General features: G+C 40.4%; 1 protein-coding gene across 4 annotated transcripts; it reads right to left on the bottom strand.

The window, feature by feature from the left end:
* Nucleotides 1-2,030: 2,030 nt before the first annotated feature.
* RIOK2 (RIO kinase 2) lies at nucleotides 2,031-26,605 on the bottom strand. 4 transcript variants are annotated; one of them, XM_075137554.1, is made up of 11 exons: nucleotides 26,448-26,538; nucleotides 26,093-26,222; nucleotides 25,472-25,610; nucleotides 24,442-24,558; nucleotides 23,332-23,507; nucleotides 21,656-21,744; nucleotides 11,572-11,763; nucleotides 11,073-11,165; nucleotides 9,582-10,118; nucleotides 8,503-8,599; nucleotides 2,031-3,763 (listed from the first exon to the last, which is right to left on the bottom strand). In XM_075137554.1, exons 3-11 carry the CDS (start codon nucleotides 25,602-25,604, stop codon nucleotides 3,602-3,604), a joined length of 1,596 nt encoding a protein of 531 aa, XP_074993655.1. In that variant the 5' UTR covers nucleotides 25,605-25,610; nucleotides 26,093-26,222; nucleotides 26,448-26,538; the 3' UTR covers nucleotides 2,031-3,601. The 4 variants fall into 4 exon arrangements, with proteins under 4 accessions (XP_074993655.1, XP_074993654.1, XP_074993656.1 ...); XM_075137553.1 differs by lacking the exon at nucleotides 26,093-26,222 and having other exon boundaries at nucleotides 26,448-26,605; XM_075137555.1 differs by lacking the exons at nucleotides 11,073-11,165; nucleotides 26,093-26,222 and having other exon boundaries at nucleotides 26,448-26,605.
* Nucleotides 26,606-27,188: the final 583 nt, after the last annotated feature.

The raw sequence follows: 27,188 nt of genomic DNA, 5'->3' as shown, positions 1-27,188 counted from the left end.
TGAGACAGAAGCTACATAATAAACACAGATCAGGGAAATACAAAAAAGTAAACATAACTCTTGCGGTTACAAGAGTTGAATGCTGGGCTCCTTGTTCTAGCCTGAGAATCCTCCTCCATCATCCAGGTCTTTGCCCATTCCTTTCTCCCTGGGGCTGCCTGCTACAACCTTTCTGCAGATTAGCTGTCCCAGTCTGATATTTCCTGTCCCACCAGTTAGCAGGCAGCCTGACATGCCTCTTCCTTGAGACTAACGGCTGGCCTGTGTGCTCTGTGTCATGAATACTGCAGTCTTGCCCTCCATATTCCTGGGTCAGTAGGTGTAGCCATGCCAGTATGTGAGTGCCACTGCAACTCCAGACCTCCTTCACAGCAGCCCAGAGGCCCAGTTCCTCTCAGCACACACACAATTATTGGGGAAAAGAAATTTCATACCTATAGATTGTCTCCACTGAGCATGTGCAAATTGAGGTTTTCCAAAGCCAGAAGTGTGACTAAGTTTTTCTAGCTAACTGCAGAACTTGCATCCTTTATACAGAAAGGCACTTCTGCTGGTAAACACCAAGTCCTTGTCAAAAATCATGGATTACAGCTTTTTCACAGAAAGATAGATCCATAATCTGTTAACTCAGACAAAAATCGATTTTTACCTCGTGCTGGCTGGAAGTTCCAGTATGGAACATAATCAGTTCAAATACACAGGTTTAGCACAGATCGTAAGAACAAAAGTCTCAATAGGCTTTTGTAGGCTTTTAGTAGGCTACTGCCTACTCATGTCTCTGTTTCATATATCAAAACTTTTTTCTCCTGCCAGCTGTACCCAGGGAGGCAGCAACTTTTGAAACTCCTGTCTCTGCTTGCTGCTAGGGAAAGCCCTCTCTGAAGGGATTCCCAACAGACCGTACCTTTGGGTCAGAGTAAGCAAAGGCGCATTAGTTGTAAAGGGAACAAAGGTTGTATGTGGGGTTGAGTGGCAGCAAGGAGACTATTTTCTCTGAGATGTTTGTTCTTCGTCTCTTAGCAAAATTCAGTCTGATCTACATACTAAACCGATTCAGCTCACACTGTGAAAAAAGGTAGCTGTTGATACAGCGAAGTGGATGCTGGGTGGCTTTTCATTCTTATCTGGTTATTATTGACAAAAGCTAAAACTAATATGTTTGTAAGAGCTGTGGACATGCTTTCTCAGGGAACCATGAGAATATCTTCTTTCCAGAATAATACCTGCTCAGATTGTTTAAATCCCATTAAAAAAAAAATCACGAGATGGACAACTTTACCTAGATCTTTTTACACTTGACTTTTTACTGAAAAGAATGTGTGTAAATTCTCATCTGACTTTATATACAAAACACTATGAATGTTTTTCACCAGTCAGAGTTAGTGGCATGCACTCACAGTAATTTCAAGCCTATGTAGGTTAAACTGGTGTTAGAATGTCTTTAAAATTCTTATCATACCTCAGAAAATCTAAAGAAGCCACTTACACTTTTGTTTCAATTTAATCATCTTTCCCCTTAGATCTGTGAGTGGCCACAACTACATTGCCCAAGCAGCTTGTACATATACTTTCCATAAACACCTTGTCAGTTGATCTGCAGAAACTAGTTACCAGTGATAACTTACGAAAGAGAATGCCCTTCTTCCTCCAGACTAACTTCCCCCATCCCTCCCTCCCCCCTCAAATTCTTTGGTCCTGCAATGCATGTATATTCACAGACTTTACTGGAAGGTTCCGAGACAGTGATGGTAATACAAATTACCTAAAGGGTGGCTTGAGAAACAGATGTTGAACTCCAAGTTTTGGGATGGATGCTTACACGACAGTTATATGAGAGTAGCTTCTTTCTACATGAACATTCCTACTTATTCCCAGGGAACTACTTGTGCAGTCTCTCACTTTTCAGTGTGAATAACAGTATGGGAATTTAGTGAGTAGAGATGTTTAATGCAGAAGTACACAGGCTTTCCGCCCAGGTCCATTACCAGCAATGTTACTTCTTCCATAACAAGCTAGAAGGAAACGGTTGATTGTGTGAGATTGATTTTATTAACTCTAACATAGCTGTTGACAAATGAAGTGGAGATTAAATAAATGCCTCTGCAGTGTGCCTTAGGTCCCATAATAGATTACAATTAGATTTAAATGTTAGGGAAAAAAGCTCCTTAAAAAAAAAATCAAACATTGTCCCAGCATTGTCTGCACATTACACAACTGATCGATTTAGCTTGAAATGACAGCCGGAAGACTCCTAGTTTAACTGTTTTATTTAAGATCACATAGAGCTGCTGGCCAAGACTAGCTTTTATGTTGTTCCAGAGAGAAGACGAAAATTAAAAACTTTGGAAGTAAGAGCGTGCTGCAAGACAGGATAGAGGCTGCAATTCTTCAGCAGGCTAAAACCTGAATAAGGTACCAGGCATATCAGGTACGCAGGGCAAAGGACAGATAGTATCAGACATGTGAGCAGAAACCCAAAGGTTGAAGCCGAAGTTCCTAATTTCTTTTACTAAGACAAGTAAAAGATTGAAGATTTTCCAAACTATAGATTGATAATCTAAACTCTTCCAAGTTGCCCTTCCCAAGAAGGGCTCCAACTCACATCTCAAGCAGAGATACAGTGGACAGAAGGTTAAAAAAGGAACAAAGAAAAATTTAAAGTGCTCTCTCTTGCTTCAGTTGCTTCAGTGTTCACAAACACTTCTCTCCTTATGTGTTTTAAAATATAAACACCATTTATTACTTCACATATCTTGCTTAAAATAAAAAAAAATATCAAGATATTTATTTTTCATCTACGTCTTCAGACCCCAAGGATTGGCACAGTAAAGGTCATGGTAATATTTTTGAAAAGAGAAGTTCCAGAATCCTCATCACTTTATGTAAGTTATTAGATATAAAGGAATTAAATTTATTGGCAACTGTGCAGGCACATTAAAAAGCTGAATGCTTGCCAGGTTTGTACAACACTATTATTATTATTACGTACTTTTCTGGGCAAGATTTATAGATGAGATCTATATGGAGTGAAGGGAAAAATAAATGAGAATTGCTGGCTTCAAAGAACGCATATTCATAGTAGGGATTGCTCATATTTGAACAGGTACAAAAGAAATCTTAGAGTACTAACTGCTATCAGGTTCATATTTGTGATTTTTAATTAAACCAAACAAATATCTGTTTATAACATGAGGGCAACACTTTAAATTTAAATTTCATGTCATTGTAAAAATTGGGTTTAAAAATTTCCCTTCCTTCCCTCTTAAGAGGAATCCTCTGCACAAGAGAAGATTCTTAATCTAAATAAACACAGTACAATTGATTTACAACAAGATACTGTTGGAAAATACTGTAGTTAAATGATCTTAGCCGATACTACCGATTTAATTTAAATTACAGTCAATGGTTTTAACCAGAAACACAAAACAAAATCCCCCAATCAAAATCACAAGAACCAGAATGAGATTTATTAACTTCCTGAAAAACATTTGGTTGTATAGAAAAGATTGCTCCATTATATAGAAGGATTACTGGTTATTAGCATATTTTTTCAACTGTATACACTATGAGTTTTCTCATGTTCTCCGTGAGCTTTAATAAATTATCCCCAGAAACTAGCTGCATCCAAGCTTGACTTAATGTTGTGCGTATTTTCTCGACGTTGTTTGGTATAAATATTTGCCTCTCCTTTTTGCAGCCGTTGCCTCAGAGCAGACTTTTGACGTTTGGTCAGTTGACGTTTTATCTTCTGTTTCACCAGTTCCTGCAAATAAACTAACAATTCAGCAACAGAACTTTTTGAAGATCATTTAGTACTAAGATATGGCACAACGATAATGTATTTTCAGTACCAACATGAACATGCATGATCCAAACCAGAAGACCTCTGTACATCGAGAAGTTAGTGATCTACACAACAGTTAATGTGAGTAAGCCCAGGTCTGTGCTGTGTCGCACTCAGCTGCATGTACAGGGTTGTCTTCAGGCCTGTGTTGTGCTGCACAAATCCATTGGCAGTAGGATAAACTAAGACAGCTCCTACTCAATACTGGCAATTAGGCTTCTTGTGTGGCTCTGCCTTTATCTACAAATGCAGCAAGAAGTTCTCATCTGAGCATCAATTCAGCTTGACTGTAGAAATAATGAACTGAGTTGTTTCCTTGTAAGAGAATCACAATAGCTCAACTGACTGAAAAGAGAGATTCTCTGCTATGGACAAGGTCTGCATGGCATGCTGCATGTGTGTTGGAGTCCTGTTCAATGTTACACCCTTAGGGCTCCCAGCATCTAAAAGGGTGCAGGATTATCTATGGTATTCTCTTCTGACAGTCTTAGCTCTAACAAATAGCATTTTAAATCATACCTTAGGGAGTTTAAGTGTATTTCTTAGAAGGATCATAAAGGACCAGCACCTCTTGGTGCAAAACACATGCCTTCTACAAAAATGTAAAAGTTGATAATAGTCTATGCTTGAAGATTTGACAAATGTCTTTTAAGTTAAGGGGAAAAAAAAGGGACCAATACAAAACTTCAAGTCCTGCAGTAATTATTTGGTTTGTGCCCATTTTTTTTAGCACCCTGGTTTTTCTAAAGTTTGGATTACAAAAATCTGACTATGATTCTAATGGAAAACAACCCTTTACCACAAGCGTGGCTAAAAAAGAGGGTCAGTCAGAAGTGATTTACAATTTCTCCTCCAGTTTTCCCCTGTTCTGAGGCACTTTTCTATTAAGATTATAAGGTCAGAACTGTCTCATGTCTCTACATCAAAAGTACTGAAACAGCAACAGCAACGGTTATTTCCATAAAACTGCAGTAATTTTATGAAATTGCATCTGTTATTTACACCTATGTTTTCATTCTGAGTTCTGCTGTCCATTATGATGGCAATAGCTATCCATAATAAAAATGAAGCCATGATTTAGCAGATTGTGGCAGTGATTTTGTCAATTGGAAAATGATCCCAGCTCAAGCTGCTACACTAATATTGAGTGCATACTTGCATATTTTATCTTGGAAGAAAAAGAGAAATCAAATTATTTTCATCTTTCTAACTATTTAGTCATGATGGAATCATATCTTGTTGGAAATCCCAAAGGATTATTTTTATTCTACTTAATAGAGCATTAAAAAAAATCACATCAAGGAATAAATCTGCCCTTAATAAAAGATCTGCTGCTGTCCAAATAACTGGACAAGAGGAAAAATATCCATCTAATTACATTTCCTTTTCACGTACTCCAATTTCAGTTACCTGGTTGTGCTTGTTGATTGTACTATCAATTCAACTTCACTGTAGCATATGAAGTGGTAAGTTGGTAGGGAGTAAATCAGGAACCAGAAAGCGTAATTTTGGCAAGCTATGCTCTTTAAGAATTGCTGTGACTAATACAACTAAAGTAACAAAATACAAGGTAGTCAATGAATCCAACTACTCAATCCTGATTTCAGCAGGAATCCTGTAATAATTAGAGAACCACCTGAACAGCAATATCCTAAGTTATGTCGCATGCAGGCTGACTGTCGAAATGTGGATAAAAAACAGTTGCATGTGATGTGTTCTTCTTTCCTTGGGTTCTTAAGTAGCACTCAGGATTTAACCATGAACTCTTTGGAAATAAAAATTGTAGATTCTCTTTAAAAATATTCCTGAGGAAAAAATGTCAGAACTAATTTAAACTGTTGCACTGATGTTTTTCTTTTGCCAATAAAGAATCTGTCATTCTGTGTTTTCTATAGGCAGAACCCTGAAAGAAAGCTTCTGTACTTCTCGCACTCTGGTCCAGGACAGATGACTTCCTTCACAGCTTATACAAAACTTGCTAGAAGAAATTTTGCAACATGGATACCAGAAGTCTTTGACAGGTAATCATATTATAAATTCACCAAATTCTATTGCTCAATTACAGCATATGGTGGAAAGACTCACTAGTCTTTCCATCATCATAACCTAAATGTAAGCAAATACTGAGAAATGCTTCAGAGTAAACAGATTTACATTTTATTATTTCAATTTTTGATCATTCACATTGTTTCCTTTAATTAAATTACATCAGTGCTTATAACGATTTGTACAAGCACAGAAGGATATCTTACTTCATGTGGAATAGCTGATTTTCCAAAATTCATGACGCTTTCTCTTTTTGGCATAGTCTCGAAGTTATGACTGTACTGCTATTACTACCATTGTTTATATATGCCTATATGAATTCGTTTGTGTGATTAATTTAAAAATCTGCTTGTGTTGTAATGTTTTCTCCATTGAACAGAAAGCAAGCTGCATAAACAACAGATAAATGCTAGCAGCAATAACAGGCATCAGCTCTAGGTAGCCCAGTGGATCTTACTGCAGTGCCATTATTTTCTACTTTTTGTTTTGTAATTATTTTCTTATGTTACAAATAGCTCATACATATCTTTAGCTCTAACACTCAAAAGTTAAAATAAGATTCAGCAGTGGGCAGAAATGTTATTCTACTCAGCATAAAAGCATGTAAGTGAAAGCATTATGCAAGGTAAATTGGTGCAGAAAGAAGTTTTTTATTGGCTGAATCTCTTGAAAGCTTTTCTGCTAAAGTGCTTTTTTTCTTTTTGAACAGAAAATTAGGTAGGACCTGCCATTTACATATTTTTAACACATTTTATTGTCTGCCTATGGAATAAACATACCTTCACTAAATACTCACAAAAGTTTCTATAGCTACATAATGACCACTGCTACCACCAAGTGGTGTAGAGGAGTAGAATTTCAAGTAATTTCCTTTATAGGACTTAGGAGCACTAATCCTTTTTATCTTTTTTTTTTTTAAATTCTGCACACTTAAAACTAGTGGAGGGGGGGAAAAAATGGGGGGAGGGGGAATTGGGGGGGGGCGAAAGTGGCGGGGGGAACCGCGGAGGCGGGGGGGGAGGGAACCCGCGGGGGGGCAGGGACACCCTTGAAGGGAAAAAAAGACAAGACAGACAGGAAAAAAAGAAAGAGAAAGAAAAAAGATTTCATGGACCAGAAGCTAGGGAATTCCTGGCAGGTCATTGTGGCGTTTGTTTACTTTATCCCATAGTTTTAACCTAATCCTTTGTCTCCTTAAGAAGATACAATGCCATCCCCTAGAATAAGAACTGTGATGATGAAGATCAAAGGATTTTTTTTTCCTCACATGAAGTCCTATAAAAAATGTCTTAGACAAGATGCAAACATGCTGTTCCTTAATATTTATTTACACATGTAACTTTATTGGTTATTGGTGTTTCTTTATAATACTTGTCTTAAAAAAAAAAAATATATCCAAACATGAAAGAGTAAAGCAGCCAACTATTCCATGAATATTATAGGCACCAACAGGCACCTTGTGTAAAACAAGGCTGCTTCACAGAATAACACATCACTTAATAGGACAATAGCAAAGCCTTTGTTAGAAAAGTACTGAAGCAGTAAATAGCAGACTGAAGAGACTGTAAATGAGGAAGATCAAGTCTTACTTAAAAAAAAAAAAAAAAAAAATCACTCTTGCCACCACTAGAGGTTTCAGATATAGTATTTCTAGGACTAGTACTCTAATTAGGCAATAGAAATGCTTTGAAAAGACACAAATCAAAAAAGTACATATTTACTTTTAGTACATGTTGTGAAAGAGCTGAAACTACAGTAATGTGTTCCCCCAACTAGATTTTTTAGAGCTTCTGCTCCTAACTCCAAATGGAAATGAGATTGAACACAGGTCCCATATTTACAATGGCAAGTATGTAGTCTGACCTAATTAAACAAATACCTCATGGATCAGCTGTCAGCTGAAAGAAGTTTCTTCCTGTTTTGGACAAGAATACTTTATAACTAATAAAGAAAATTGGACTTTCTTCCCTTTAAAATTAAAATGCACTTTTAAAAATGTGACAGAGGTAGCCATACTGACTAGTGTATAATCTGAGGTTGAAAAAAAAGACATTAAATTCTGCTGTAAAATGTTCTGATTTATATAATACAGAAAGTCAAATAAATTCATATTGCCAAAGAAATCACTACTGAAGTGAGTTCATATAAATGTTTCAGAAAAGAGTGTGAAGAAATCTCTAAGACGACAGGTGAAAAAGGCCAAATTAAATCTTGACTCAAGCATCCAATTTTATAATAAAAAATCTTAATTGTGGCTACCAACAGCAATGAATGAACTGATTATATGTTAGTGCATTAACAAACATTAATATTCATTAGCCTGTTACTGGCTAAATGAGAGCTGTTTGATGCTGATGTAGAGCTTTGGTGAAAGAGCAAAGAGCAATACATGAAGGAAAGTGCTGGAAATCATTCCCTTTAAACAATTACAGAAGTAACAAGTCTTATTTTTCTGTGGGCATGGAATTAAGAACCAGAGATTTATGGCAACAGTCTTTTTGAAGATAATTAGTGCTAGGTAACCTTTTTTACAAATACGTACTAACAGCTATGTGCAATTTAACATGGTCTGAGAGTAAACTAGGTAATAACATAATAACAATAATATTTACCGCTGGAATGGTTGAACAGGTCCCAACACTTCTGACTGATGTAGTACTTTCAGTCCTTGTTCTGTGCTCAGTACTCTGAACGATACTCTCTTCATTTCTAAAATAAGTAAATCAAAGTTTTATTTCACGAGCAAGACAAACGTCCTTTGCCTTTACGAGAATCATATTTTAGTCTTAACTTCGAGATATAATCTGAAAACTCCCAACAGAACATGCAAGTACTGCAGAAAATTTACATTTTAAATATTAACACTAGTTGTTCAAAACAGGCATTTTACGAAAGGAAGAATCTGTTACACAATAGCCACATGTATACCAAGCACATGAAACTGAGTTTCAAAACGCTAAAAAAATATTTCAGATTCTGCACAATGTCTTGACAAGTCATTCCACTACAAAGCAAAGGCAGATGAAGGGGAGTATGAGCTTTGTATATGCATCCAGGTACATGATGGGCTGGCAAACTCAGAGTTAGACTTAGAATTTCATGCACAAGGGGCCAGCCTGAAGGTAATCAGGTATTTCTAAGTATGTCAGGAAAGGAATTAAAAGCTAGAACAACACACAGTACAATATATTTGAATAATACATTCCAAGGAGCTTGTTCTTGCTGACTTCAGCTGAGTGAGCAGCATAATAATTTGGCTTTGAGACAGTGCATTCAAACTACAAACTTATTCATAAAAGTTATTTAGAAGCAGTATTTTAATATCAAGAACCTTTTCACTACCAATATTAACTGAAATAAAGAAAAAGGGAAAAAAATTCCACCATAGAAAATTGGTTAGTCTGTGAATTAAATCCAAGTGTGTTCTCTCATTAGATACTAATACATAGCTGGACAACTGATCTGTCACACATTACATATGAAGCATTACGTATGCAGTACCAATCAACAGGTTACCTATCGTGAGACCAATAGGAAAGATATTCACTGCAATGCTTTAAAAATAAATTGGATTTTTAGTCTTCAATTTAAACAAGGGTAGCTGAAGAGCAGTCCTTTTTGAGCTACTTGAAAGATTTACATTTATTGGGGGGAGGAACCACATTCCTAGATAGTAAATATGAATCTTTACCTGTAATGCCCGAATTTCTCGTTTAAAGTTGACAAGTCAAACAGATCAGGGCATTTGTCTCCATTCTCCTTATCATTACAGCACCCTCCTTGACCTGTCTGATTTTCGACTTCAGCAGCATTTTCAGTTATGCTTTTGCCCTCAGAAAAAGCAATTGCAGAACTCTCTGCATCTTCATCAGACTTCCAAAGCATTGCTTGCCCTTCAACTTTTTCTAAGGCTGAACTCAACTTTGACATATTCAGCCTCTGTGTATTTTCACTACTTTCAGTTGTATCAGCCTCTTCATTGCTATACATGAAGTCGTTAGGGGTTCTGCTTTCAGAGAAATCTCCCACTTCATACATGAAGTCTGCATTGTTTTCTTTATCTTTGCTGAAGAATTTGAGCTTATTCTCAGCATCTTCTACAAATTCTGATATCTCTGTTGTATTATCATCCTCATCAGAGCCTGGTGGGTAAAGCAGTTCACCATCTTCCTCCATTTCTTTTGTATAGCCGCTGGCAGCAACCTCTCTATCAAGAGAACACTCTCTCCTGTGAAAGAAGTAAAAGTATGTTTTCTTTTAATATGCTAAATCATCAAGCTATCAATATGCTACATTTTGTATTAAAAATACTAATCCAGTTAGACTATAGTTATCCATACTATTAACAAAGAGGATATACTCTGCTGAAACACACAGAAAACCACATGATAGTGCTGAGCTTTAGGTGAAGTATTAACAGAATGTGACCTGAGAGAAGCAAACTTCTACAGAAGATGATTCCATCTCCATAACCAGCATTTATTCATAGGAAATTATTTTATTTTAGCAGGAATACAATTTGGCTTAAGGTTCAAATGATGTTTAAACAAACAGAATAATAAAAGCTACATTGACACACAGAGACTGATTCAAGTGTGGTACCCCTTTGGAAAAGTGCTCAGCATGAAATAAACCCCTTTTCATTGCAACAGCTTCAGTCTGAAGTGAAAAATGACTTCACTTTTCAAAAGGGACAAAAGACATCAGGAAGAAAATTTTGAAAATAATAATGTTTGAAGAGGCAGCCATCATATTTACTAGCATTTCAAAAATAAATTAAAAATTGAAACCCAAATTAATCCTCAATACACTAGAACTGTCAAATAGGCTTTGAGAAGTGGGAGAAACTGATTCTGCATCACTGTTAACATTTCCTAGATATTTACCATTTGGATCAAGCTTTCAGATTGATATCTCTTCCTTAGCTGCAAAAGGAAAGACAAAGGAGGCAGCAGCAGATTTTAAACCACACTTTAGCTTTTGGAAGCCACTTACAGTAACTTTGGTTGAAGAAAACAGGAATGACAGGAATAGGAATGACAAAAATGTAATTTAAAATTGCATAGTTGGGTCTATTTTTTTAATTTCTCCTACAAGCATCTCTCACAGGCACCCATTTTTCTCACAAAACCAACACAAATACCATAAATAGGAGAACTCAAATTCATCTGGCAGTTTCTACCTGACGTCTTTGAATCCTGGGAAGAGCTCACTCTCATAGTTGAAGCGTTTCTTAAAGAACTCCTTAATACAGTTAACATCTCTGTCAAAATACCTGTTACAAAACACAGAATTGTACAAACACAAAATCAAGGTAATGACGTCTACTGCAATGACAAACTTTTACCCTACATTTCTTGTCTTTTACTGATTTTATTTGAAAATTATTTCTACTAGTGATCCCAAGACAAAAGGCTAGGGAGACAAACTGCATGCAGTTTATTTCTAAGCATTTCTTAACTGAACAACATCATTCTCTCTGAGAAGCAATTAATTACATATTTTCCTAAAGAGACATTTCTACTCATTCATAAATCAAACTACGTTTGGAATGTTATTTGTGCTGCATGACAACTGGTAGAGAAACAATCAGAAACAGGCTTATGGAAACATGGTTGGCTATTTGCTGTCATCAGCACTTGCCAGATTTACTTCAAAAACATCTTTAAATTTGAACCTACCATTCAGCATTTGCATGTGATGTTGATATCATCTGAGGGAAATCAATCATAGTGACATGGTCATCATTATCCAATATGAGATTAAATTCATTGAAATCACCATGAATCAAACCATGATTGGCAAGTTTTACAATCAGATCCATTAATTCACTGTAGACAGAGGCAGGATCTTCCATTTGGTGCACCTGGCACCTGAAAAGTTAAATAAAATAAAATATTCTGAAACTGGAAAGACTTTATTGAAAAATATAGACACAGTACATAAAATACATCTGACAGAATGATGGGGTAATTCAAGTTAAAGGGGCCCTCAGGTCTCTAGTCCAATACTCTCCTCAAAGTCTACTCCGAGATCAGACCAGATTGCTCAGGGCTTTGTCTTGTTGGGGCTTGAAAAATTTCAGGGATGGAGAGAGACTGCGCAACCTCCCCAAGCCCCCTGTGCCACTGCCTCACTGTCCTCAATGGGAGAAGATTTCTCCTTATATCCAGGCAAAATCTCAACTTATGCTCATTGTCTCCCATCAGGCACCATTGTCATAATGCATTATTTAAATAATGGATCTGTAAATTTTTATGTCTCTCCTACTGAGACTTATGGTCTCAGTAGGAACTAGGTCCTCCTGTATTCAAATTCAAATGCCCTATAACATCTTATTTTACAAAAAACTATTTTCTAGACTAAGTTACGGGGGAAAAAAAAAAGAATAAAAGCTTAAAGTATTCCTGAATATATACCTGAGAAAGCAAAATACCTGAAGTGGCAAAACACATCATCTTCTCTTTAGAAACAAACCACATAAAAAAGCAGTTATCTTATTGTACTATAAACTGTCAAGAAGTAGTCAGCATTTACAGTTATTACGTGAAATATTTTGGTCCTCATGCAGCACTACAGTATTATGAAAATGGATCATTTGTACAATACAAAGAATGAACAATGGCAGTCTAGCAGCTCTGTAACAGGCTCCTGTTGAACACTTTTGTACTCACACCAAAATTAAATGGTGACACTTCCCACAGCCACAGGTATCATAAGATGTCCCACTTGCTCTTTGAATTTGGAAGTCATGATAACTGGTATCTTCTGAGATAGGAATCTCAGCTCCCAGGGACCAGGGGGAAGGGTTGGAGCAAGGAAGGTGTACCCTCGGTGGAAGCGCATCACTTCAGGAAATACTTAAGCAAACTGGACATACATAAGTCCATGGACCCTGATGGGACATACCCTCGAGCGCTGAGGAAGCTAGCAGGTGTCATTGCAAGGCCACTCTTGATAACTGCTGATCAATCATGGCGACTGGGAGAACTACCTGAAGACTGAAGAAAGGCAAACATCACTCCCACCTTCAAGGACAAGAAGGAGAACCCAGGAAACGATAGGCTGGTCAGCCTCACCTTGAGCCCTTGGAAGGTGATGGAGCTGCTAATCCTGGAAACCACTGTCAGGCGAATTAAGGACATGAAAATGATCCAGAGTAGTTAAGTTCACCAAGGGGAAGTCATGCTTGACCACCTTGATGAACTTCTGTGATGAAGCAACTGGCCTGCTAGATGGGGGAACAGCAATGGATATTATCTATCTGGACGTCAGTAAGACTTTGACACTGTCTCCTGTAAGACTCTCACAGAAAAGCTGTTGATGTACAGTCTGGATGTGCAGACAGTGAGGTGGACTGAAAACTACCTGAATGGCTGGGCACAAAGTCTAGTTGGAGGTCAGTCATGAGAGAAGGGATTAAGGAATTTTAGTAGTTGAATGATTAATAGTATTTAGAAGATTGAATCAGTAGGTAGGGGCTTGATACTTTGTTCCTCACAAGGCCGGCTCAGCCTGATAAGGCCAACTTAGCTATGGTGTAAATTAACTGAGGCGCCTCACAAGGACAGCTCCTGATAAAGACTAAAAACTTGTCTCAAGAAGCCAGCTAAAACTGACCCTGCGGTATGGACAAAAGCAAGAAGACAACGGAGCCTGCGCAAGAACAAAAGGTTACTAGCGGTGACGAAGAGGAACTATCAGCCTTCGTCCCCACGACCCCCGACGACCACCACTAGGAGGCAATGCGCAAGCGCAGATGGGAGGGGTCTATGGAAATGACTTCTTGGAACTCATTTTAATACAAAGCAGGGACAGGTCATGCATATGTATAGGCGTATTACAAAACTTTATGAATATGTAATATTTTACTGTATATATTTATGGTGAGTGCCGCGTTGAGGCGCGCACGACTTTGGTGGGACTACCCCCCGTGCCGCCCAGCGCTGAATAAACATACCTACTTTACAATCTCATAGATTGTGGAGTCCGGTTTCCGCAAGTCAGTTTTGGCGAGCCAGCCAGGAGACTCTCTGCTTCACCGCGGGATCGGCTGGGGAGCGGACGCCCCTGGGAGCGCCCCGAACATTTCCTCGGAGGGGACTCCGCTGCCAGCCGCTCACCGTGGGAGTAGACAAGAACCTCCTGAGTCCGCGGAAAGGAAAGGTATGTTTTAGGAGAGGGGCCTGTAAGTCGTACGCATGGCTGGGGCTGCTGGTAAATCGCACAGAGACGTCTGGCGTGCAGCATAGTCCCCGTATGGTAGGAGGGTACCCTGCACGGTAATAGGGGGGATTCACTGACCGATAGAGCGGCCGCTAGCGATCTTGGGAGTAGATCGAGTGAATCCGAGGTTTCTGCTGTATCCCAGTGTTGGGAGCCAGGACGGACCTGCTAATGACTGGTATATAAGAAGCAGGAGAAGGGTAAGCGGACCTCCTTGCAATTTACGGTTGCAGCTGCTGGGTGGGAGTACAACTAATCTGAGGAGTTGTATGTGGCATGGCCATAAATATTATCATCTGTTGCAACAATTTATTGTGTGACTGAGTGTCTGTGTTGTATGAGTGAGACGCAGCACAGCTGCGAAGCGAGTGCGGAGTCCTGATCCGCGGCTCTGTAATCTCTGCGAGGAGAGTGGCCGGAGACGAACGAAGTGAATGATAAGATCGAACCTTTGTCTTTTGTGTACGAAAACATTGTAGAATTTTGTGAAAAAGCAGTATTGTATATCTAGCGAGTTCTATGATAAGAAAACCTCCGATAAAGTCACTAAGACAATGCGGGAAGGAAAACCAGTCCCGGCATCTTATTAAAGGTTAAAAGAAAAGATCAATAAAGGGAAGATACGAAATGGGTAACACTCAAAAGGGAGTCTTGAAGAAAAGCCCCTTGGGCTGTGTGCTTGCTCATTGGAGAGATATCGTTGGGATCGGAGGGACGGAAAATAGAAAAATTCTTATTAAATATTGTAATCAATGGTGGCCATTGTATAAATTGGAAAGTGAGGCTAAATGGCCACTTAATGGATCAATAGACTACAATACTCTCCTACAATTGATGCTATTTCTAAGGAGAGAAGGGAAGTGGGATGAAGTTTCATATGCAGATATGTTTTTCACCCTCCGAAACCATCCGGAGTGGCAAAGGGACTGTGGACTGGCGCCACCACAGGACCCTATGGTACTCGCACTTGAGCGAGACAATAAAGAATTTAAAGGTAAACTGAAGCGGTGTTGCTCGGCATGCAGTATTGGACAGAGGTGTTTGAAAGCAAACAAAATTCACCAGGTGCCGGAACCAGATCTATCTGACCTGTTTAAGCCTCCCCCTCGACCACAGGAACAGGATGCGGACTCGGACGAAACTTCCACCCCCCCAGACAGCCCTGTATCTTCCCGCACCAGAAAGAAAACTGCCCCAGTAGTCTTACAGGCACCTCTTCGAGAGGCGGTGGCGCCTGATGGCGGGACGATGCTAATCAAGGTACCTTTTTCCACTACTGATTTAGGGGAATGGAAAAGGGTTGCAAAAGATTATAGGACCGATCCGATCGGTGTAGCTAAACATTTTCAGTTTATTGTGAAACAACATAACCCTGACTGGAAGGACATACAGTTATTATTAGACTATATGACTGAAACAGAAAAGCAATTGATTTAAAAAAAACAGCAGGGAGTTTGGCTGATGACCACTATAAGACTACAGGAGGGGATGTTAAGGAATATTTCCCTCTCCAAGATCCAAAGTGGGATGTTAATAGATCTGCACATATGGAAAAATTACAGGGGTATCAGGAGTGGATTTCGAAAGGAATGGAGAGGGCTATCCCCAAAACTATAAACTGGTCAGCTTTATATGCAGTTAAGCAAGATCGCTCCGAGTCCCCATCCGAATTCCTGGATCGACTGAGGGATGCAATGCGCCGTAACACACTGCTGGATCCTGGATCCGAGGTAGGAATACAACAACTAGTCTCTCTGTTTTTGGGTCAGTCCACAGGGGACATTAGGCGCAAGCTCCAGAAGCTACGTACTACAGAAAGTAGAAATTTGGAGGTGTTGCTAGATGAAGCATGGAGAGTATTTAGTAATAGGGAAGAAGCATACAAACAGGTACGAAGGAGAATAATAGCAGCTGTCAGGGAAGAGGAAGAAAGGAGGCCTAGACGAGAACCATCTCGGTTAGGCAAGGATCAATGTGCACTGTGCAAGGGATTTGGTCATTGGAAAAGGGAATGTCCAATAAACTGAATCAAGGCTTGATGCCCCTGGAGAACGATTACATCATGGTAAAGGGGGCAACTGGCCAAAGTGAAAAGGCGTATTTCTGTAAACCTTTGAAATATAAACTGGGAAAACAATGGGGAATTCACAGATTTCTATATATGCCCGACTCTCCAAAGGCCCTATTGGGAAGAGACTTGCTAGAACAATTAGGTGCAAAAATTATATTCGAAAAAGGAGAAATTTCTCTGAAAGTAAAAGATCAAGAATACATTCAAATCCTAAGTTTATTCTTAACCAGTCCTTCCATAAAAGGAGAAATTAGGGAGGAAGTCTTAAATCAGGTATACCCTGGGGTATGGGCTACCGATATACCCGGAAGAGCAAAGAATGCATTACCTATTGAAGTTAAACTTAAAAAGGGAAACCAACAACCAGTAAGGATTAAGCAATATCCCCTAAAGAGAGAAGATAGAGAAGGGATTTGGCCGATAATTGAAAAATTTTTACAATTCGGACTATTAAAAGAATGTGAGTCTAATTTTAACACACCCATATTACCAGTTCGTAAACCTGACGGGTCGTATCGTGTAGTCCAGGATCTACGGGCCGTAAACAAGGTAACTGAGGATCTCTACCCCGTGGTGGCGAATCCATATACTCTGTTGACTACACTAACACCTGAATTAGCCTGGTTTACTGTTATAGACTTGAAAGATGCCTTCTTTTGCCTCCCTCTCCATGAAGCCAGCCAAAGATTGTTTGCATTCGAATGGGAAAACCCCAAAACCGGTCGCAAGACTCAACTCACCTGGACGGTGTTGCCACAAGGATTCAAAAATAGCCCTACCATTTTTGGCAATCAGCTTGCAAAGGACTTGGAATCATGGGAAATCCCGTCTGAAAAGGGAAAACTGCTACAATACGTGGACGATATCCTGATTGCCACCGAAACAGAGAACGATTGTGTCACCTGGACGGTGAGTCTATTAAATTTCTTGGGGCTCCAAGGGTACCGGGTGTCTAAGAAGAAAGCCCAAGTAATACAGCGCAAAGTGATTTATTTAGGCTATGAAATCAGTGCTGGGGAAAGAACTTTGGGACAAGCCCGCAAAGAGGCAATCTGCCAAACCCAGAGACCTCGAACAGTGAAAGAGTTATGGACTTTCTTGGGAATGACTGGGTGGTGTCGGCTGTGGATTTATAATTATGGACTGCTTGTTAAACCATTATATGCCCTAATAACTACCAGCCAGGGACACCTTGAATGGAACAACCAGGCCGTACGAGCCTTTGAGAAACTAAAGAAAGCCTTGATGTCAGCTCCAACCTTGGGGCTCCCAGATGTGAGTAAGCCATTTCTCCTCTTTTCCCACGAAAAACAAGGGGTTGCTCTGGGGATACTAGCACAGAATTTGGGTCCCGATAGACGAGCAGTTGCCTACTTTTCCAAACAGTTGGATACAACTGCGAAGGGCTGGCCTGGATGCTTGCGGGCAGTCGCAGCTGTAATACTAAACATACAAGAAGCCCGAAAATTCACCCTGGGTCAGAAAATGACTGTGCTGGTGTCCCATACAGTATCTGCAGTCCTGGAAGCGAAGGGTGGACATTGGCTTTCTCAACAAAGATTTCTAAGATATCACGCTATATTGGTAGAACAGGATGATGTGGAAATAACAGTCACTAACATTGCCAACCCAGCTTCCTTCCTAGAGGGAAACACAGAAGAACCAGTGCATCGTGACTGCTTAGAAACCATTGAAGCAACATACGCAAGCCGACCAGATTTGAAAGACAGCCCCGTAGAAGACGGAGAAAACTGGTTCACAGATGGAAGCAGCTATGTCCTGAGTGGTAAAAGATACGTGGGATACGCTATTACCACTCGTCAGGAGATAATAGAATTAAGGCCTTTGCCCCTAAATACCTCGGCACAGAAAGCGGAGGCCCTATATAAACAACTAATCAAAGAAATCGTAGCTAGGAATCTATACACTACTGTAAGGCAAGTGACACAGCAGTGCGATCTCTGTCTCCAGACGAATCCTAAGAATACCCCCAAACCAGAAATGGGCCAAATCGGAAAAGGCAACGGGCCTGGGCAACAATGGCAGATCGATTTTTCAGAACTCCCAAGAAAAGGGGGGTATCGATATTTATTGGTATTAACTGACACCTTTTCAGGTTGGCCAGAGGCATTCCCTACCAGAACAGCCAAGGCTCGGGAGGTAACTAGAACATTAATACAAGAAATAATACCACGTTTTGGGGTTCCAGCAACCATATCTTCTGACAGAGGACCACATTTTATTTCAAAAGTGGTACAACAAATTAGCCGCCATTTGGGCATAGATTGGCAGCTTCATACCCCATATCGCCCTCAGTCGAGTGGCCAAGCAGAAAAAATGAACCACTTAATTAAACAGCAGATTGTGAAACTGGGATAGGAAACTAACTTGGCCTGGCCTCAGTCTCTTCCTTTAGCTCTTTTGCGCATACGAACTAGGCCAAGAGCAAAGGAAGGACTGACCCCTTTTGAAATCTTGTACCGACGACCCTATAGAGTACAGAAAGGGATGTCCACACAAGTCGGGGATGAAATCATGACCTCCTACATGGTTGCATTGGGGAAACAACTCAGGAAGGTTGAGAAATATGTGGTTGGGACTCGAAGCAGGGGTTTGGATGGGCCTGTACATAATATACAACCTGGAGAAGAATGGGATAATATAAAGAAAATTAGTATAGGGTTTAGTATAGAGTAAAAGAATTTACTAACTTTTTAGAAAAGGGGGGACTGAGAGAAGGGATTAAGGAATTTTAGTAGTTGAATGATTAATAGTATTTAGAAGATTGAATCAGTAGGTAGGGGCTTGATACTTTGTTCCTCACAAGGCCGGCTCAGCCTGATAAGGCCAACTTAGCTATGGTGTAAATTAACTGAGGCGCCTCACAAGGACAGCTCCTGATAAAGACTAAAAACTTGTCTCAAGAAGCCAGCTAAAACTGACCCTGCGGTATGGACAAAAGCAAGAAGACAACGGAGCCTGCGCAAGAACAAAAGGTTACTAGCGGTGACGAAGAGGAACTATCAGCCTTCATCCCCACGACCCCCGACGACCACCACTAGGAGGCAATGCGCAAGCGCAGATGGGAGGGGTCTATGGAAATGACTTCTTGGAACTCATTTTAATACAAAGCAGGGACAGGTCATGCATATGTATAGGCGTATTACAAAACTTTATGAATATGTAATATTTTACTGTATATATTTATGGTGAGTGCCGCGTTGAGGCGCGCACGACTTTGGTGGGACTACCCCCCGTGCCGCCCAGTGCTGAATAAACATACCTACTTTACAATCTCATAGATTGTGGAGTCCGGTTTCCGCAAGTCAGTGACTAGCAGTGTACCCCAGCAGTCAAAAGCGGTTCCAGTCCTATTTAACATCTTCATTAATGAGCTGAATGGGGCCGAGTTTGCAGACAACTCTAAATTGGGAGTGGCCGATAGGCCAGAAGGTCACACTGCCATCCAGAGGGACCCCAATAGGCTGGAGAAATGGGCCAGCATGAACCTCATAGAAGTTCAATGAGCAGTGCAAAGTCCTGCACCTGGGGAGGAACAACCTCATGCACCAGTACATACTGGGTGTCAACCAGTTGGAAAGCAGCTTGGCAGAAAAGGACCTAGGGGTCCTGGTGGACACCAAGTTGAATATGAGCCAGCAATGTGCCCTTGCTGCAAAGGCAGCTAATGGTATCCTGGGCCACATTAGGAGTATTGCCAGCAGGTCGAGGGAGGTGATTTTGTGTCTACTCAGCACTGGTGAGGCCACACCTGGGGTACTGTGGGATCCAGTTCTAGGATCACCAGTACAGGAGAGATATGGACATATTGGAGAGAGTCCAAGGAAGGTCCACAAAGACAATGAAGAGACTGGAGCATCTCTCCTATGAGGAAAGACTGAGAGAGCTGGGACCGTTCAGCCTGGATAGAAGGATCTGGCGGATCTCATCAATGTATATAAATACCTGAAGGGTGGGTGCAAAGAAGACAGAGCCAGGCTTTTTTCAGTGACGCCCAGTGACAGGACAAGAACCAGTGGGCACAAACTGAAACACAAGAGGGTCTGTCTGAACATAGGAAACACTTTTTTCACTGTGAGGGTGACTGAGCACTGGCACAGGTTGCCGAAAGAAGTTGTGGAGTCTCCCTCCTCAGACATATTCAAAAGTCATCTGGACATGGTCCTGGACAACCAGCTCTGGGTGGCTCTGCTCAAGCAGGGAGGTTGGACCACACAACCTCGAGAGGTCCTTTCCAGCCTCAACCATTCTGTATTCTGTGAGACATGAAATAAAGTAGGTAGACTAGGAAAAACTAAGTCCAATTTGGCAGGAATTTTGTGTAACCTTGCACTTGTCAAAGAGAGCATAACAATTGTTTACCATAAATCACCAACTCCACACTACATTTTCAAGTCAGGCAATGGACAATAGAAAAACTATTGGCAACAGGCTCTGGGTGGTCCTGCTTGAGCCCTGTGACCAGATGTCTGCCAGAGATCCCTTCCAACCTCGGCTATTTGGAGTTTCTTTGATCTTGGCCATATTTGAAATAATTCTTATCCACTACTTATCTCCTTCAGGTTAGAATTGCAAAACAGAGAAAGCATGGTAAGCTTCCACTGCAGATGTCCACATGGAACTTGAAGTGCTCCGTGTACATGATGGATGTGGAATTACTTAACAAATGAAGGTGGGGAGACAGAATATAATGAAGTCTCTTCCATGTTACTCTTCAACCGTTACACTTTGGGATTAATTCCCTTTTGATTAAACTGCCCACTTTAAATCTTGATTACTATACAAAAGCATGGACTGGTTTGTTCTAGAACTAGACACTTTAAATCTCTGGATAAGCACCTAGGTACAGGCCTTTTGCATTCAGCTCTGCAAACAAAACAAACCATCCCTTCACATACAAACTTCAATGATATTTAATGTTTCTAGATGTTGAACAACTCAAGCAAAGTGATGTTCCTTGAAGAAGCAAAACCAGATTATACATGGTATTCTATGTAAACAGAGCAGAAGTTCTAAAACGGTGAGTTATAATCTTACCTGAATTACCAGAGCAAGGATCACGAACTGGAGCTCAGAACGTGAAGGATGTAATATTCAATATTGTATGTGTCCAGTAACATACAGAATATGTGACTTCTGTGTAGAAAACAGTTGCAGTACTAACCTGTGTCACACTGCTCTTTTGATGTATTCCTTATTTAAAAAATTAGTCTATTTCACAAGTTTCTTTGCACTAAGAAAAAAAACACTTTCTCCGAATAAGAAGATAAGAAAAGCAAGACTATAACTGAGTAGAATGCTAGTGAGTGTGGGCTAGAGAGCATTTTTCAGCATGGTGAAGTCAAAATTCACTCACGTGACAAGGAAAAACCCTAACCCTGTTACTTTACTGAACCTAACATTGTTGGAATTTCTGTAACAGGGAGAATTCAAGCTTCAGTACTTACAAAGGATAGCCATCAATAAGTTCCATAACAACTGCATGCCTGTTGTAGTCCACAGGTTTTGGAACAGGAAATTTTCTGTCATGCAAAGCCTGGAAAGAGACAACACATTGAAAAATTAAAATTAAATAATTAAGGAAACATTACATAATTGACAAACTCCCATCTAAGACAAGCAATAAATATTACTGTGGAAGCAGCATACACTACTCAAATGCTAACTGGAACATCAAATCACAAGAAGGAAGACAGCATAACAGCCATTTGAACTTTCACTGCAAAGACAAATAAAATTTGTAAGTTTAGACACTAAACATGCTGCTCTATTGTCTACAGTTTAATTATCGTGCATCTGGAAAAAAACCACAACAGAGTGGAAAAATGACAGAATCATATCTGGTCTGTTAGCCCAAGTAATCAATAGCAGATAACTGGGAACAGGGTGTCAGGCATTAGAAAAAAATTCCACACTAAGTTACTGCCAATACAGTTCCGCCTGACTAGGTAATCCATACTCAGCTGCTGTAAGACAAAAGTTCATTTACCAGCATAACATCACATTAAAGATTAACCAAAGGTAGGTCATAATATTTTGAAGCTCTCCTGTTTGCCTTTTCTAACGCAAATTTAGTCATTCACTTGGTCCACTCAACATCTTTATGGGTTCATTCTCTTTTTAATCATGTCTAAGATTAATCATGTCTAAGACAGAGTTCTAGTCAAAGCAGAATAAATACAGCTTTTGTTACTTAAATATTACACTACTATCACTTTTCAGCACACAATTAATCCTCCTCCAATTCTCTTTTCAGGGAAACTGATCCCCGCGATTATATTCCTACAAGTCCTGACCACATAATGCTTTACTAATTGGACCAACTGGATCAATGCAGGGGTTCTAAATGATGGTAATAGCTCTTCCTCTCTCTGTGGAGGCCACTGGTAGAACCTATCAAGGTTTTTTAAGAGAAACAAGAAAATAATACTTAATGTATATAATACATTAATAGCAAAAAAAGGAGAGGGAAAACTAATTTTTTAAAAATAATTAGTTTTCCACTATCAACTTCCAATCATTATATAACATCTAAACTTTTTTTAAAGCAAGTAAAAAAATCTCAACTCCAAGAGTAGCAATCTATGCTTGGAAATGAAATCTTTTCCCACAGTATAGAACAAAGTGCGCCTTTTCAGATCAGAACACCAGTCTGGACTGAAAGATTTCCCTCAGCACCACAGCAACAACTGAAAATTAAATGAATTAAAAAAATGACAGCTGAACAAAAAAAAAAAAGGTAATTCTGACAAGTAACTGTAAATTTCCTTACTTCTTAAGGTGTTTTTGCAAGCTTATGCAATAAATTTTAAAGGAAAAACAGCAGAAGTGGTGATATATAAATTATCTATCCATAAATAACAATGTTCATCTGAAATTCTCGCATGACACCTTCTTCTGTTCCACATGACTTCCATGGCAAAGCTTCATTTTGTCATTGGACAGTATACAAGACATACAGCATTGAAATTCTCTGAAACATATGCTTTAAGTCCATTAGTGGGAAAAAAAAAAAAGGCATAAATCCTACCAGTATTGCAAATACAAACTGATCAAAAGACAGTCTGAAAAGTATCTTCCAGTCTATTACACCATTGCTGATATTGTGTGAATGGCCACCTACCTTCATATAGGCAAACTCCTTCATTGCTGCTAGCCGGGATAAATAAAGCCATGACATTTTATGTCTGTGCTTGTGGTAGTCACGTTTATTTTTCAGACTGCGAAAGGAAGTTCTTCCAAGCCTATGTAATTTCAATGCAAACTGTTGCTGCTCTTCATTTGCAACAATATAAATATCTAGAAGACACACAATGGCATAGATATAAGAAATAAATTATATCTAACAAGCTAGTATCTTCTATGATGAAAAAGTGCAGTGATAAGTTTGTTATTTCACTTCTCACTATTTCTGGCATGACAAGTTCTACTACAGTTAGTAAAGAGACCTAAATCTACATATTGTACATTAGAGATCTGAACAAGAAGAAATTATTGTTAAAGAGATTATGGTACTCCATTAGAAGAAATACTGATGTGATCTGAAACATCTTTCAGAGTAGGAGGTCTTAAGGTTCCTATATTCAGGTTAACATCCGCAGGCTATTTGCACAGCAAAGAACAAATATAAGCTATCCTTGAGAGAAATCTAGGGCAGATGTTGGTGTTCTTAACTGCACTCTGGAAGAGCCTTCTTCCTTTTATTGTGTGGACAGACAACCCAAGGAATCCAAGCCTCTTAATCTGAACAGTGTTAACAAATAGCCTATGTTTCATTACTATCATTTGTCCCCAATAATCCCCTTCTCATTCTTCAATTACAGAAGTTACGTGCTGTGTCAAATTACAATCTACATGAACGAGAAAGGAACCAACATAGTACTCCAATAGTTTTGGGCCCATTTTACTTTACTATCTTAAGTGGGATGAAATTATATTTTGCTAAAATGCTTCAAAACTTTTCACAAAGCATGAGACAAACAGCATCCGCCTGCAAAGTACCTTTTCAAGTGATGAACCAAGAATCAGACAAAATGGTCAAAGCAGAACGACACTCTTGTAAAGAAATATTCAAATACAGCCAGAAGCCTCACATAGCATTTCAACAAGCGACCCATAAATCTTGGTGTTTGACAGATTAACTGATGTGACTATCCAGAGGAAAACTTACCTAGTTTCTAAGAAAAAACATTTGCAACATTACTAACATTACTAAAATGTTTTTTTTAATTACCTGATTCTTTGCCAACACCCATCTGGTTTCCAACAGAATTTATGACTTGTCGGGAAGACAGAGTTTTCAAAGCAAGGTAATCATATCCTGCATTAGTTAACCGATAACCCTGGAAAGCTAGGTAAGAATAAAATGCAAAACATTTCATTCCTCATTATGTATCCAGTACATTTAAATTGTCTCAATTTAGTCTTGTTTCTTGTTTCAGCTTACAGTACAAAACACCCAAGTAATATTTAATCCATTGGCTAATATCAGCCCAATCTGACAGAATGGTAAAGATGTTCAAATTCCTGCAAGTTTTATGAAAGTTGACAACTGGGCAAAAGGCAGATGGGCCGTTAGCCCCTCTGTAACAGAGGTAATGGCAATACTTTAAATAGCCTGGAAAACCGAAGGAGCATTTTGGAAAATACACACATAGGAGACACAGCAAGGATCTGGGATTGTTGTGATGATCTAGAGCAACCGTTAATGCTCTGAAGAACTGGGACAAAAGGTAAAGGAATTTCCTGTAGACTAAAGTATGTTTGCAAAGCCAGATGCAACTAAAAGGCTGAAGGAAATGGAGAAAGGCCTGCACGACTACTACTTGTCATATGACAGGGAATAAAAACTATTTCAGTAGCTGTTTCTGAGGGGGTAAAACATACAAGGCTTTTGCAGTCTGTTCCAGTTTGTGTACTATAAGACTGCAACTCATCTGGATTGATTCCTGTATGGATTTGAATATTGCCTTAACTGATGATTTTTTTATTTTTCATGACTTTGGTGACTGAGCAGAAAAAAAAGTTAACTGTTCATCTCTTTTCTGTCTGTCATCTTTATCATTTATTCATCAGCAGCAGCTCAGCAGCTACAACATTTGGTGCTGCACAAATCCATATTCTCAGGGTAGGTCCAAAAGAAGGTAAGGCTAGCAAGTGCTCTAGATGCTTATACATGCCAAGCTGTGGTACTTCTGCAATTACAACTGTAAGACATTGGGGACAGAATGAGAGAGGGAGCCCAACAGGAAATTCAAACTCACTTTTAGTTCGTTCATAAGCTAGAAGTTTGTGCTTCACCAACTCTCTCAAAATTTTATTACAGCCACCATGTTTAAGGCTGGCAATGGAAGCAATTAAGCTAGCAGGAACTATTTCATGGTTCTTCATGCCCATTTCCACCTAAAAGAGTAAATAAAAATAGATTTGTTAGCCCCTGTGTTCAACAATGAAATAATATCAGACCCCGCTTAAGACTAAAATCATTTTTCATGGATACACTATTATTTTTTTTATGACTTAATCAAACCTTTTAATATGCATCACTACCCCTTGATATACTTTGTATAATTCAGCCTTGAAACTTCAACAGTACTGGTTGGAAGATGAACGGCTGATTAGATTTCAGTCTCAGGAGTGGATGAAGGAGCTGTTCTACATTTCTGAAATGAGATTCTTTTCCCATACTTACACAGCAATGTTTCAATTTGCCTTTCCACTAGTATGCCGGCTGTCAGTACAGTCAGACAGGCCAACTGGTGCGGTCTGCACTTACCATGCAACTAGCTAAGAGAAAGTGCTGCGCACTGGTAAACCTTTGCTCACTCCTCGTTAGATAGGGTGCCAAAAGCAATCAACACATGTGGAGAAACTGGTGACGATACCTTATTGGGCGACCACCACCTGGACAGCCCCAGCGATCGCCCAGCCGTTAACGATACCCCCGAGGCGGCCGGCTAAAAGAAAGAACGGCACGACCTGGGCTGTCCCCACCGGGAAACACCAACATCGGACCTAGGGGAGGCAGCGAGAACAGAAGCAGGTCCTATTCCCCTGCAGCCTTTCTTCCGCTGCCATTTGCAACACAACCAATCCAGCCTCCCATCCGTGCACGGAACCTGCCCGACCCCGCTTAGCTAACCGGCCATGCGGAAGTCCACGCGCAGGGCTGGGCTAGGCAGGCCTCCCCTGCTCCCCCCGCTCGCCTGTCTCCCCAGCCAGGCATGCCCACCGCCTCACCGCTGTTAGGACCCTGAAGTGCTCCCTGGAGAGGTACCGAAGCATCACCACGTTCAGCTTCCCCATGACCGCTGCGGCCGGCACACGCTAGCGCCGCAAAGAGCTCGCTTAGACCGGAGAGGACAGCTAGGCCTGCCTACCCGTACGGAAACGCGCCACGACCACAGCACTACTCCGACGCATGCGCAAAGATCTCGACACTGTCGCAGCAAGCTCCTCCCTGGCCGAGGTTGCTGCGTGTTTGGGTCCTGGCAGCTGCGTACGCACTCATGTTCGCGGCCGGCTATTTTTATGCTTCATTCGTCACTAAGTCATTATCGACTGAATATCGAAACAGAACAAGCCTCTACTCCGAGATTGGCTTGATCTCTTTCCCTACTGCGAACGAGTTAGTTGGCTGGCGTGTGCATCTGCCAAGACCGACTCCCTAGAAAAAACACCACTTTCGAGACGCGCAGGCAGAGCGACCAACTCGACCCACGGCTGCTCCGTTGGAGCGGCGGGGATTGCGAGCACGACCTATCGACAGCGGCCCCAGCACCACCCCCCCAACTCCTGTCTACCCTCCAGGCGGCCGCAAGCCTCGACTGCAACTGCGCCTGTGCACAACCCGGGCACGGCCGGGATGTGAGCCGCGTATGGCACTAGAGAGTGGGCCTCGAAGCTCTTTGTATGCCTGCGCCGGATCGCTAAGCGAAGGAGGGGCGGGATCGGGTTCGAGGGCGCGCCGGTGAGTCCTGC

Source organism: Calonectris borealis, chromosome Z (genome assembly GCF_964195595.1).
Source record: "Calonectris borealis chromosome Z, bCalBor7.hap1.2, whole genome shotgun sequence".
In the NCBI taxonomy this organism is placed as follows: Eukaryota; Metazoa; Chordata; class Aves; order Procellariiformes; family Procellariidae; genus Calonectris; species Calonectris borealis.
Note: the sequence above shows the minus strand (reverse complement) of the source record. Positions and strands in the feature narration are given on the sequence as shown.

Excerpts from the sequence above, each read along its gene's own strand:
- RIOK2 (XM_075137553.1), bottom strand. The coding sequence starts at position 26,513 with ATGGGGAAGCTGAACGTGGTGATGCTTCGGTACCTCTCCAGGGAGCAC. Across the intron at positions 25,611-26,447 it reads ACTTCAGGGTCCTAACAGCG|GTGGAAATGGGCATGAAGAA; the intron begins GTGAGGCGGTGG and ends TTACTCTTTTAG. Across the intron at positions 21,745-23,331 it reads AGGAGTTTGCCTATATGAAG|GCTTTGCATGACAGAAAATT; the intron begins GTAGGTGGCCAT and ends GTCTCTTTCCAG.